The 14,471-nt window shown below is 42.4% G+C and overlaps 1 protein-coding gene across 4 annotated transcripts in view; it reads right to left on the reverse strand.

Moving 5' to 3' along the window:
- Window positions 1-10,421: 10,421 nt before the first annotated feature.
- LEF1 (lymphoid enhancer binding factor 1) overlaps window positions 10,422-14,471 on the reverse strand; it is a 98,174-nt gene continuing 94,124 nt past the window's right edge. For all 4 annotated transcript variants that reach the window (XM_077815121.1, XM_077815119.1, XM_077815120.1 and 1 more), the window contains one exon: window positions 10,422-11,466. In XM_077815121.1, the coding sequence (XP_077671247.1) occupies window positions 11,387-11,466 (80 nt within the window). In that variant the 3' untranslated portion in view covers window positions 10,422-11,386. The remainder of the gene's footprint in view (window positions 11,467-14,471) is intronic.

Here is a 14,471-nt window from a genome sequence, read left to right on the forward strand (position 1 = left end):
TTCAAAGCCCCCATTTTCTCAGGCTATTGTGGAAGAAATGGGTGGAGGGTTGGGGTGTTCATTTCTTTGGTAGCCCTTTTCTATTATTTAGTTTGTGATACTTTATAGGATGGGTGTCTATAACATAAATCGGAAGAAATATGAGGACAGTTCTTCCATCCAAAGATCCTGCAGAGCTTTGCAAACTCTCATTGTTCGGATAGAGAAACTGAGGCACAGAGCAGTTAAGTGACTTGCCCAAGGTCACACAGGAAGTGTGTGTGTCAGAGGCAGGAAGAGAAATCATTAACTTCAGTGAGACCAGGATTTCAGCCCACATCTGATTCCCAGTCCTGTGCCTTCAAAGAACAATGTCACATTAAAGAAATCTTACTGTCAACAAAAATTGTTGGTACTGATCACAACTTAGCTTGTTAAAACTGAATGAATTTTTAAATTTTAGTTAACTTTTCATGATCGGTGGTCTTCACTTTTTGAAATTCTTCCAGCGTGGACACAGAAATAGAGGAAATCAGTTTCACGTTAAGGTTCTCAATGTTTGAATTGTGAATCTTGTGTTTTGTGGAAGCTTTTTTGTTTTAAACACAAAATCAATATTTGGGGCCAAATTTGAGTTGATAGTCTTCCCTTTAATCATAAAATCATCTTTCATTTAATTTGAAGGATTGATGTTTAAAGTCCTGCATGAGCTATTTCATCATAAATATAATCAATCATCAGTAAATGTGATATTTTGGGAAAACAAACTTTCCCTTATGCAATGTTTTCTTTTCAAGAGCTCTAACAGATGCACTTTGTATGCGTGTGTACGTATATATAAAATATATACCCAAAATCTGCAAGTGGCATTTGGAGGTTCAGCTTGCTATTCCTGAAAAGTTTTCCCTCCAAAACAAATGGGACGTTTGGAGGTGCTTACTCTGAGGGAGTGGTGTTTGTGTCCGTCAGGAGTGCTTGGCGTGCCAGACAAAGCAACATAGGTAAGAGATACCAGGTCAGCATTCAAACCTGAGTGCCTAAAGTTAGCCCCATAAATCCATGTCAAGGCACAGAAATATAGAGTATGCATAAGTCCCATTGAAGATACACTTTTGAAAACCAGTCTACTTTTGTTGATGCATCTTAATATGGATTTAAGGGGCTAACTTTAGACACCCAGGTTTGAGAACATGGGCCAACAGCCATCTTAAAAAATAGCTTATTTTTGATTTGGCGTACTGTTCTCAGAAATGCATAAAACTTGTTGTAAGTAACTTGTGTTCAAGAGATTATGATGAAACAAATCTGAAGTGATAACAGCTACAAAAAGTCATTGTGCTACAGTTCAAATGTCCCTTCACCAGAGAGGATTATGCAGCAGTCAGAGTCAATTTAAGATTCACATTAGGGCAGTGATAATGCACGAGGGATCATAACCCTAAAGGAAGGATTTCTTTTAATGACAAAATGGGATTCAAATCAAGCTTGAAATGCAAATAGTAAATGGAAAATTGTAGAAGAACTTTTTCCACCATTTTCTGGCAAAAACTTGTTTAAAGACACCTTTGGGAAATTAGCTTAAAATGATGCCTAATGAAATTCAACAAAGGAAACACCTGTTTGCACCTCCCCTTCCATCACTAACGATTGTCCAAGGATTCTGCTCCTTGACCTCAAGGTGTTGAAAAGAGGATGTGGTATCCTGGCCCTGCTAACTACTTACGCTCTTTCTGATAAAGTAAAGGAAAGCAAATTGTGAAAAACTGGGGAATAGGGAAGAACAAAATGTTTGTTGTTGTTTTTCCTTCTCTACTTGCTTTTAAATCCTTTGTCTTCCTTGTCCTTTTTCTCAGCAGGAGCATTGACTGCATTTCCCTCGAAGCTTTGAGATGTGTGCATGGCACACATCTGGGGGGCAGCTTGACAGTCAACAGCTGAGGTGTCCAACATAAGCCCAGATACTGCAGCTGGAAAGATGGTTCAGAACTTAGCATCTGGGTCATCTGGCTGCCAAACATGTTCCCTCTATGGTCATTCTAGCTGCTGACTCTGTTGGGGAGAGCACAGGAGCACAGCCTATTTCACAAATGTAGTTTTAACTAGAACCTTAATGGGGCTGTCCTAGTCGGAATGCTTTGTACTGCTCCGTGTCGAGAGGGAGTGAGGTGTAAAATGCAAGCCATGGCACTTAGTGTGACAGGGATGCTAAGAAGGATCAAGCCTTGTGCAAAGGTTGTAGATCGGGCTGCCTGTTGGTAGAGGAAACACTCCCTATGTTGTATCAGCACCAAAAGATATATTCCTTCTAATCTCTCAATTTGGCTCATAATTGCAGTTGCCCAGTAGATGAATGCAAGCATATTTTGGTTGTAATGTTTGTACTTACAGGTGTCAGTCTGATTCTCTAGCATGTTACTGTGTGGGATGGGTGCACTACTCTTTGCACGATGGCACCTGCTGGCAGTTCTGGGGATTAGCTCTGCCAGGCTGACACACCTTCTAGTAGTTACACTCTGCCACTCTCTCGCTCCAGGAACTGCAGAGTCCTCTTTGTGACTCAGCCCTTGGGCCAGGTCACTATGTGGTTTCCCCTTCCAGGGATGTGTATCAAAGTCCCTGCTTACCAGCAGTCTCAGGCAGTGCACCCATTTGCTGCCCCCAGGTGCCAGTCCCTCAGTGGCTGGTAGGGGAACCCGAGCCTGCCCTGTACTCTGGGTTCTGGCTCAGGGACCCTCTAAACAGTAGCTAAGGTAGGCTCCCTCCTGTGCCTTGCTGCCTTTCCCTGAGCCTCTCCCTTACCTCTTGGCCCTCCCCGCTGCTCTGGATTTGCCAGCTTCTCAGCTCTCTCCTTTCAGGGAGCTTTTTGTCTCTATATACCCACTTCCTCCCAAGGACTGAATGCAAACTTACCTCCCTGCAGTTTGCTGTCTTTCTATAAGCTCTGCCTGTTCCCACACAGGTGAGCTTCCCTTAATTAGAGCTTTCCACCCATACTTAGTTCTCCCAGATTGCAACCCAATTGACTGATTGGGGCCACTTGGCCCAATTCAGCTCTTGCAGGCCCAGTGTGGAGTGTACACCCCATCACACTGTGGTAGATATTTTCCTCCCTAGATAATGAGGACAGTAGCTAGATATGGATATTTAATTGAATCTAGGAGGGGCCTATATGTAGCTGTTTTTTAAATGGTGTGGATGACATTTGAGAACACATTGTCCTGGGCACCACCTTTTTCCATCGGCAATCACAGAACATCTCTGCGGTAGCTGTAGCAGTGGTTTAGATGAAAAAATATTACAAAAACAATTACATGTATTGTAGGTGATTTTAGATGCACTTTTGGCTTCAGAATCTCTGTTGTATTTTGTATGCCAGGAGAAAAGTTTGATGGTGGGGCCAAATAAAGCTACTTGGAAAAGGTAACCCTTTTATCCCTTAGACTGATTGCCCCTTGTGTCTCTCCCAAAAAGTGTTTGACCTAGTGGTTTTGGAGCTAAAATGCAAATGTCGTTTTAAACTAGATTTTTGTTTTTTAAAATGTCAGAGAATTGTGACACAAATGGGGCTACTGCAATAGTTAGGGCAGGGGCCCTTAACCTGTGAGACACAACCAGGTGTCAGGGACTCAGTACCACAAGCCCCAAGCATTCAACAATCATGAGTCTGGCCTCAAAAAATCATGATGTTGGCTTGAAAATCATGAGGTGATTTATTTTTTTTTTTAAATGATAAATGCTTGTTTCATTAATGTGGTTTCTGAGTCTTTAGTGTGCACTCTGGTCACATTTTCAAGCTTTTCTCTAAAACCATCAAGCTGGAAACTTACTCTCTTTTTAAATGAATGCTGAGATTCTCAGGTAATTGCCTGCGTCCAGGAACTTTAAGAAAATTTCCTGTATCATGAGAGCTGGCAGTGTGGGGTTGCAACTACTCTGCCCTTCCCATATTGCTAATATGGGTAGATCCCAGCTAGATGGGAGAGGGGCCTCTGGGGAGTCTTGTTATGGAAAGTGGTAAGAACAACTAGTCTAAGACAAAGCCTTTTTACCTGTGTTCCTCTCCTTTAGGATGTGTGTTGTTGTAGTAGCAGCTTCCACATGGTGGGATTCCACCATTCCTTTAAACAAAAAAAACGGGGGGGGGGAATTGACCACAGTTAGAAATCTCTGAACTATTTGTGCTGTTGCTCTTTGAAGGGCATCTGCTAGCTTTTATATGATGAATTATTCCCATTCTTGCAGGAGAACTAAACTGCAATTACAATCTCTTAAATGCAGTCTTCCTACTCTCTTGGATACTTGGAGTATCAAGGAGCTAGGATTTTTTTTCTGTCTCATTTAGACTAGTGCTCTTCAAACAAGTGTATTCCTGATGCTGATTTTTTTAACTGAGGGTTTTAAACATTTGAAATATCAGCCCATAATTGTCAGATAACATAACATGCTTTTTCCATTCTCAGAACTGGAAAAAGCCACTTGCCAGTAGCATGTTAGAAACTGTCCCTACAAAGATGAAGGGGAGTTGTATCTTGCACTGTACTTCAGGAGACTGCATATACACCATACATTCCTATTGGTGCATGTGGAGGTCCCTGTGTTGATCTGGGTCAGGAAATCTACATAAGGGCCTGGCAGTGAACCAGTGCAGAGCAATGGGATTGCTGCTATTTATGTTAATTCACCATTCAGTTGTGTTTCTGTAGAGCAGCTCTGTGCTTGTGTTATAGTTGGTGTGTGTTTTTGTCCCATTCCTACCCCTTTGTGTTAGTTTCTAGTTTTAGTCAGTTTTTGCATTAAATTCTAGTGCAAGTACTTTGGGGCAAGGGACAGAGACTTCCTGTGTGTTTGTACATGGTCTAGTGCAAATGGGACTCCACTCCTGCCTGGGGCCTGTAGGTGCTCCTGATGGATAAGTAACTTAATAGTAAAGTGCTATTCCAGGTGGCTAACTCATGTATTTCTTCTGCATGTGGTGATGTTTATAATAAAAATGAAGCAGGAAGTCAGGTTTGGTTTTCAGCCTTGGTTCAGATGCTGCAGGTTGGGCAGAGTGCAGGAGGATATTTAAATACAGGGCAGCAGCTTAGCAGGCACTAAGGGCTAAATCCACAAAGGGACTTGGGTGTTGCAATGCTGAGGGCCCTGCTGCCCAGTTAGACATGCAGGATCCCCATGCATGGTGTGGGAAGAATTGAGGCCTAAGAGGGATTCTCAGAAGTCCGCAAGATGAGTGGAGTGTTTCCTGAGAAAGGCAGAGGAGGGTTTAGGTCCCATCCCTCAAAGATAGTTGAGTGCCTAATTTTTGGGCTGAAGGGAGGCACCTGTTGCTGCTCAGGATTCGCAGCTGTGAACCCTCTTCTGGAGTTAGGCACCTATGCCAGGTCAGTCCTTTCCTGAGAAAAATGAGAGAGAGATTTGGCTATAATGGAGTGGGAGTCACAGTCCAGTGGTTAGATCACTCACCTGGGATGTGGAAGACATTTTTTCAAATCCCTGCTCTGCCTGACTGGAACTTGGCTCTCCCATAATCATGGTGGGTGCACTGAGCACCAGGCTTTTGGTTTTTCTGGTGCAGATATACACATATTACACTGTCTTCCTGATCTGATCACCCTGGCTCTCTTGGGTGGGTTATCTGTGCTCTCTGAGCATGGCCCTTGGATCAGGTCTGGCAGGCTAGATAAGCAAGAGAATGCCTAGTATAAGAATCCCACTGGGCCTTAGGTGACTTTTGAGCATGCCTTCTGGCACAAACATAGGTGCCAAGGGCATTTAATTGCCTTCAGGGTTAGGTGGCAGCTAAGCAGATTGAGGATCTCAGTTGTACCTAAATGTTGGACTTAGGCACCTAAGTCCCTTTATGGATCAAGCCATAAGTAACTGCGCATATCCTGACTGTGGTGTTGGCTGTTCCAGACAATAGGATTTTTCCTATTCTGGTCTCTGATACTATTTTGTTGGTGCATTTCTCTGCTGCCTAGTAACAGCCTGAGCTATTCTGGTCCTACATTTCTGCCAGCAATCACTTCTAGGGTGGTTTGCCATAAGTGGACAAACCCTTATAGTAGACACACCATTCAAAAGAATGCAAAACGTTTGTCACTGGTAACCTAACCTCCCACTTGGGGCCTTATCTCCAGCATTGAAAGGTTTGCAGATTTTCACCAGCAAGCAGCTTTCTGCTGAGTTGTGGGAAAAAGGTTGGAAGGCTGCTTTCATGAAGGTTGGTCTACAATACACAGCTGGTATATGTATATGGGGAATTAACACCAGCTAAAACCCCCCTTTATGCTTTGTCCCTGTAAGTTAGCATAATTGATTTAGTAAACATGTATACAGTACAGCAGAAACTTGCTCAACTGTACATACAATTAAAATGGATTTTTGAGTCTGCACTGACCAATGAGATTGGGCTGCTGTGATGAAGGCAGGGGTGGTATAGGTAACATGATGCTCCCATTAAGAGAGCATCATGTCCACTAGCCCTTCTTCCTCTTGACATGCAATAGCACGCTTTCAATCGAGCATGTCCACATCTAGTCTGTAAACTTCATCAAGCCATTGTACAGCTACTGTCTGTTCTGGTGCCGGCTCTCTTGATTCTTCTGGGAGGTAGGTTCAAGTACCTCATCCAAATCGGGCAGAGGGAAGATTTGATCCCTGCTCTCCCACATCCCAGGTGAGTGCTCTAACTATAGGGCTGAGGGTAATAAATAAAAATAAAACCACCCTGCTGCTAACCATCACCTCCATATTAGTGAGAAAGGGCTGAGCAGGAGATAGGCACTTCCCATTTCACTCCTGGCTAGTTTAGGTAGCTCCCCCTCAGCTTGCGGGGTTCTTTGGATTCCATGGAGAAAGAAGGTGCCTAGCTGTTGCAAGAGTGAGCCAGAGTCCCCCTTGCTGGCTAAAGTCTTTTCAGAACTGGCCCTCAGGCTGAGATTTTTCAAATGTGCCTAAAAGATTTATCTGGGAGCCTAATCTTAGATAAGCAAGAAGAGTTTTCAAGAAGTTCCCCACCAAGAGCTATTGGGAAAGCACAGGTCTCCCTTAGATATCTCAGTGCATAAAGGAAAATGGAACAGAATTCCCTCTTAATGTTTTCTTTGCTGGCCTGCTTAGACACACTCTAGGAACAAATAAATGCCTACTGATGCAGCTAGTCAGTCACTTCAGCCAGTAGCAATAACAGCAGGGCCCTTAGGGCAGAAAGAATACTGAACTGCCACTGGATTGGTTTGTTTGTTGTTCAGCCAAATGGTTACTAGATTTTAATATAAATTGTGTACTGTCAGGGTATTTGTGTCAGCCTGTGAGCTTCAGGACTTGAAAACCAAAGCTAGTGTTTGGATGTTAAATATTTCATAGGTGTAAATGTTGCCTAAACACAGTCTTTCGTGAAATGAATTAAATGAAACATTCCACCATGAGTTGGATCGCTTCAGAACAAGTATCAGTGTGGAGTTTGAAGTGAGTCCTGTGACAAGCTTCTGCTAGTTTGCTCAAGAATTGGAGGTTTATTAAGAGATTGATTGTACCAAGTGATTGTTTCTTTGGTATTAAGACAGATGTTTGAGCGTGGTAGGTTTCCCTGGAGAGAGAGACTAGTGTGTGGATGCTCTTATTTTAGAATAACTAACTAAGCTTGGTGTTTGAATAAATTACACCAATCTACTCTTTCCCCAACAGTTAACCCCTTACCAGATCTTCTCTAAATCCTTGCACATGTTAAGTGCAAAAGGGTGTAAACAGAGCCAAGGGAAGGCTGTGGGGGGCTGGTCTGTAGTGTACATACTGTTATATGGCTTAAGCTCCCAAAAGCAAAAACACAGGGTTGCTACTACCAAGATGCCTGACAAAACTACTAACTGCTTCCCAGTGAAATGGTGTTAGCCCTAGTATCCCTAAATATACCTTGCATACAGGAAGTGGAAGTCCTAATATTATAATAAGCAGTAGTAGATATGGATTGAATATTTCACATGCACTAATTTGTACCTTATTCCATAAAACAGCGGTTCTCAACCAGGGCCAGTGTTAAACTCACTGGGGCTGAAGCCAAAGCCTGAGCAATTTAACTTTGTGGGGAGCCTTGGCAAATGCACTGCTTGCCCTTAATGCCAGCCCTGGCTTTTATAAGCAGAAAACCAGTTGTGGCACATGTGGGCTGTGGAGTTTTTATAGCATTTTGGGGGGCCTCAGAATGAAAAAGGCTGAGAACCCCTGCCCTAAGAGACGCAGACTGCTGCTTAAGTTACTACTCACTGAGTTGTCACCACTGGGAGCTGTCTCACTTCCAAACCACAAAAAAGAATCATTCTACCCCGCCAACTGTCAGCATAAAGCAGAGTTGAAGGTCCCTCGCAGCTGGGTGACTAATGCATTGCATGTCATCCGTTTGTTTCTATAATCTCATGGGGGTAGCAATAGCTGTGTGATAGATTACATGTATCATGCAGCTTTGCCTGTTTTACCCAGTCTGCCCTCTAATCCATCTCCCTGTGACTTACTCTAGTATGACCATTACCACATCATCTCAGTTCCTCTCAAAATCCCTGAGCTTGGGACCTGCTGAGGAACTGAAACAAGTTAAATGATCTGCCCAAGTTGAAATTCAAACAAATTATTTTTTTCACTTTAAGCCCTTTCTTAAAATTTACTTTCCAGAGATGTTGCTTCTCTTTTCCCAAATAGCATTTGGTGAGAGGCATTAGATCAAATATAGTCTCCCCATCCTGTAAGTGTGACCTTGTATTTAGCTATATTAACACGGTTTTCAGTTTGAGGCTGAAATCTTGTAGGGTAGCACACTGTTAAAAGCACAGGCAGAGTTCAAACTACGGTGTAAGTCCTCATGGATGTAAACAGAAGCAGAGGAAGTTCTACTGAGGTCCCTTAGGTATTTGTTCTTGACCTAGTGCTATTGTCAGTGATCTGAAAGAAAAAATTCATTGTTGGTAAAGTTTGCAGATCACAAAAATTAGTGTAGTGATAAAGACAAGTCAGTTCTATATAGAACTATCACCTGCTAAACTGGGCTCACTTGAATAGCATTATTTAATGTAGTTAAATGCAAGGTAACACAGGATGGGGAATTATTTGGGAGAGTGGTGACTCAGGAAAGGATGGAGTGAGGTCATGGTGGTTCACCAGCTGCACATAAAGCAATGCTGTGGTTAAGAGAGCAAATGCAAGCCTTGGATGTATAAACAGAGGAACAGTGAGAAGAAGTTGGGAGGTATTACCATTGTTATGGGATTTGTGAGATTACTGAAATATTGTGGACAAATTGGAAAAGGTTCAATAAATATCTACAAGAATGATTCAAAGTCTGGAAAACCTGCCTTACTGTGCAATAGTAAAGCAACTCAATATTTTTATCTTAAAAAAGAAAGTTAAGAGGGGCCTTGATCATGGTCAGTAAGTACCTAGGTGGGGAGATAGATGCCTCTTTAATTTAGAAATGACATGAGCTGAAGGTAGTCATTCTGATTTAAGGAACACTTAATAGCGATGGTATTTAATCATTGGAGCAACTTACCTTGAAGTGTGAGCTCTTTCTAAAAGATATGCTTTTGATGCAGGAACTATTGGATGAGGTACTATCACCTTTTATGAAGGTGGTCAGACTAGAGATGATTGTAGTGGTCCCTTCTGATCTTAAAATCTGTGAATGTCTGATAACACCAATAAATACTACACCCCTGCATTTTTCAGAATACAGAAGAGCTGATGCTGTTTCCAGAAACCCTTCTGTGTGCATTTCTTCCAGCAGTGAAGTCAACCTCATGTTGTCCATGGCAATGTGTATTCACGGAAGTACCAACTTTCAGGAAAATAGTTCAGAGATAATACAAAAGAAGCTCACCATACCAGCCAGGGCCCGCAACCTCCAATTGGATCCAGCCCCACGGACATCAATAAGATTCATATTTAGGCACTAGCCTCTGACTACATGAACTCAGTTGGCAGGTTCAGGACCCTTGCTTGTAGGTAAGTTTTTTGGACACAACAGTAAGAATGGAATATGTGCCTCTAACTTGCAAGGCTAACACTGACCATTCAGTACCTCTCAGTAGGAAACTGAGAAAAAGAGTGAGGGCCCTTTAGGTCAGATGTCTGAGGAAGAGCCAGCCCCACCTCTTCCTCATTCCCAGGATGAGATTATGAGGACAGGTGGTTTCAGGTGCATTAAAAAAAAAATCCTATTTTTTCCCAAGACCCTTAGAAATGCAGCTGGGTGAGTAAAAGAATCATGTTACCCATAAAAGGGATGTTGAGCTGAAGATCTGTAAGCCCCAAAATATGGATTCAGCTAGAACAATCTTAAGAATTCTGCAGTCCTTTTAAACTAGAGATGGCTCATGCTAGATCATGTAATCACTCTTAACCAGACAAGTGATGTTTTATTACAAAGCTTTTATTAAAAAAACAAATGCTCAGCACATTAACTCAAACTGGAATGACAAAAAAAATACAGTTGACAGTATTTTTGGCAGAGGCTGTGCCTTACTATTTTAAAAATGGGTACATCGATGCTCATTTCAGTAACTGGCATAAAATCCCACTAACAGGCTAACAAACAGATACAAATACAGAACAAGTGAAGTAAATTCAAGTGCTCGGCTTTTTGTTTTTACAAGGAGGAGGGAAAGGGGTGAGAACTCACTGCAGTTGAATTTACTGGATGTATTGCTTATGTTTATAGAGTGTAAATGAAACAGGAGTGACATGTCTACTGACCAGCTGACTGTGATGTTACATTTATTTAGTTCTCTAGGACACTCTATTACATAGACTGAGAGGCCACTATTTGTTACAAATAGTTTAACAAAAAGCCACATTTTCCATACAGGTTTTTTCCTCTGGCAGAAAAAAAAAACCCTTTAAAAAAAATCAGATACTTGAAGCTTATTTAAAAGCTCACAGCTAGTAAAATATACACCAGTGACATTAGAAACTAAAAAGTTAAAATATAAAAGCATTCAAGTTTCTTAAAGCTAAAACAAAATTGATCCTTTTGCACCATTAAATAAAAAAAGGGTGAGCGTCTTCCTCAACCAGATGAATTCCATTCTTCAATGTGCTATACGGGGGTAGCTGTTAGTCTACATTATTCAGTTGGCTGACGCAGGCAGAGACAGCTGACCTACCTGTTGCCGACTCAGTATGGAGAGAGAGGCTTAGGAGTGCAAGGAGAAGATGAAAGATGTTCTGCTGACCTGGGAGTTCTGAAATGCTCATTTGTTCCTTTTTATAAATCAGGGTTGGGGTCCTGTGGTAGTGAAGGGTTTTGGCAGTGATTGTCTTTATGATTCAGTGTCTTTAGCAGTGACATCATGGTGAATTCGACCTCCTAGAAAGACCCTGGGGGTGGTCTGTACAGATGAAGGACACACCTGGGGTTTTAACAAGCTTCCATCTCCAGAAGGGGTCCCGGCGTCGCTGCCTTTACTTTGCACGTTGAGAAAGTACTTCTTTTCCCACCTACAGAGGGAGAGGAGAAAAATGTCAACCAAAACTAATTTCCTTGAAGCAATCTTCAAGGAGCCCTCTGAACAAATACACCTTAACCTGTCTTCCTCAGGGGAAGCCTATGATGATGGTCACAGTAATCTCATGGACCAGCTGCACTAGGGGAGTGCTTTGGGAATAACCTGAGTTTCTAGCAGTGCTTTGGCTCCTGTTGGAAGCCAAGTAGAATGTTCAGAGCTCTTGTTTTATATGTTTACCAGATTATTTTGAGTTATTAACATTTAAGGTCCCCATAGCTCTAGAATGTGAAAGTCAAAAAGTGTTAGGTGATGTCTAACACTGTGCACCTTACAACGGCGTGGCTGTATCACCAGAAGAGAGCGCTCCCGGTAACAAAATAAACCACCTCCACCAAGGGGCAGTAGCTTCCTCCATGGGAGCGCAGCTCCTGCCAGTGAAGTGCTGTCCACACCAGTGCTTTCCATCAAAACTTGTCATGGGGTGAGGTGGGGGGGGGGGTGTTTTCACACCCCTGAGCAACAAAAGTGCCAGTGTAGACCTAGCTTTAGAGAAGTAATTCCCTTTTGTGAGGGGCTTTATTTCCTTGCAACAATTGACCTAGAAGTTTGTTAGAGAATTAGACAGCCTCACATCTCATTATGACAATAGTAGGCATCTATTAGAACTCCAGCTTGGTTGGTGCCTCACTCCCTACTCTCTTTAGGCTATGTCTACACTACACAACTTTTAGCAACATGGCTGTGTTGCCACAGCTGTGCCACTAAAAATCACACAGGGTAGTGGCTGTTCAGCAGCTCTCCTGCTGACAATGCACTGTTCACACTAGCACTTGCTGCGAAACTATTTTTGTCTTTTGGGATGGGGGGGTAGGGGAGGGGTTAACACCTCTGACTGATAAAAGTTTTGTGTCATTCAGTTGCCTGTGTAGACATAGCCTTAGAAACAAAAAAATTGTCTTTTATTTAAGCAACTAGGGGGAAGGCCAGATGGGAGGCTGCTTAGCAGTGTCCTCTGAACCCCTGCTATATAGTGTGGAACAGAGAACAAATTGTCCTATCAGCTAGGGGATGGCTTGTAGGTCAGAGACCACAGGGCTCAATTATCTGACAGAGTTTGTAAGGATTTTAGGAATAGCTAATATTGTGGCATGCAGAAGGTCAGCAGTGCAAGCCTTAAGTACTGCTCATTCCCTGTCCAGAGATAAACAATCCTGATAGTTAGCCAGGTTGAGGTAATACAGAGACCCATAAAGACTAAGAGCTACCCCTTTCAAACAGAGACCTATGTAACTGCTGATTCAACAGTCACCCATGCCCTCCTGACCCAGACAGCAGGATTATAAAATAGCTCCTCCCAGTGCTTGTCTAGTGAGTCATGCCACAGTGCTAGATGGTGAATCAGGTATTTTCAGCATAAAGATCAATCTTGAATGGTGATCTCAGTGTTGCTGTTATGCCATCAACATCTACTTGAACTGTAACCCTTCAAGTACTGCACAACTGTCAGTGACTTAAACTTTCTCATTAGAAGAGCTTTTAAAATTGCTGGAAATTATATCAGGCACAGACTTCATAGATAATCCAAAGATTTCTTCAGCTGTCCATGAGAAGAGGTGATATCTTATTTGACAAACTTCTCATGGAGAGAGAAAGCAGCTTTGGAGTTTACACAGAGCTGCTCTATGGGGTCTGGGAAAAGGTACTCAGTGTCTCTGCTAAATAAAAGGTGAAACACATGGTTTAGCATAAGCAGTTAACTGGCCACTTCACCTTCTGTGGTCTCTTAACATCCCCAGTCATTTGGGGTGGGTGGGGGGGGATGGGGGGGAATTACAAACACTAAAGAAAAGGTGGTAGTGATTTAACAAATGAGATAGTATAGCACTGTGGATGAGGTAAGCCAAGAGATGGTAAACCCTTTTCAAGCAAACAAATGGGTTAAGTGTACACATTATTCCAAGGGTCAGGAATGCTGTTAGTTTATTATAATATATGTCAAATCAGACATCAGGTTAGAGAATCATATTGCTGAATGGCTCTATCATGTCATCAGAGCTGTAACTAAAGCCTACTAAACTTAGGGTGCAAATATTTATCCGATGTGCCAGACTGGAAAATGCGAAGTACATTCCTGCCAGCAGTTTAAATTGAAGTCTCATTATAGAAGGTGTTTGTACAGTGCATCTTGGCTATTGGTTAGACGGTGGTTAACTTATTACTTTAACTCAGCAATTACACAAGCTAAAGCTCTCTAGGGACCAAATCCAAACACACACTGAAATCAAGACGTTTCTTTACTTTAGTGGGCGCAGGATCAGGTCCTAAATCCCAACCAGTAAGTTAAATTATCAAAATAAAGTCCACTAAGAACCATTATTTTGATGGAAGAGAAAAGGTGAAGGCTGACAAACATGGAATAAACAAGGCTGCTTCAGAAAAGCAGAACTGCACTAGAATGAAAATGCAAATCCTGCTGCTAAATCCATTCAGATCTGTAATTTGAGGGAGAGCTGACACATTCTGTATCACCCTCCTCCCTGCTTAGCTGAATAAGGGAAATTTTCCACTTGGTGCTGTGCTTCCTAGCCACAAAAACAGCATGTAAAGCTGTTGTGCCCTTTGCAAAGAAACAGCTGTTTCAACGGACGCAGTCTGTATTGACTAATTCAGTTCCTATTTCCTTGGAAAACCATCCCAAGCCCCAACTAAAAAAAGCCTCTTCAGTTTCCTGCCTTTTTTTTTTTTTAAGTAGCACATTGCTCCATAACATATGGGGATCAAAGAGTTATGAAGGGCTCTACCTTTCCAAGGAGCACGAAAGAGGCCAAGCAAACAGCAGAGGAACACTGGTGAGAGCACCCTGCAGATTTATATTTACTTTGTGCCTTTTCATCCCAGGTTTTCAAAGGTTTGGTCCAGGTTGCTCTTCCTGGGAAGGTTTTCCTCTCAGTCTTACATGAAAACATTCAGCTTCCTGTTGAGGAATGGCCTTGAGGC

Source organism: Eretmochelys imbricata, chromosome 4 (genome assembly GCF_965152235.1).
Source record: "Eretmochelys imbricata isolate rEreImb1 chromosome 4, rEreImb1.hap1, whole genome shotgun sequence".
In the NCBI taxonomy this organism is placed as follows: Eukaryota; Metazoa; Chordata; order Testudines; family Cheloniidae; genus Eretmochelys; species Eretmochelys imbricata.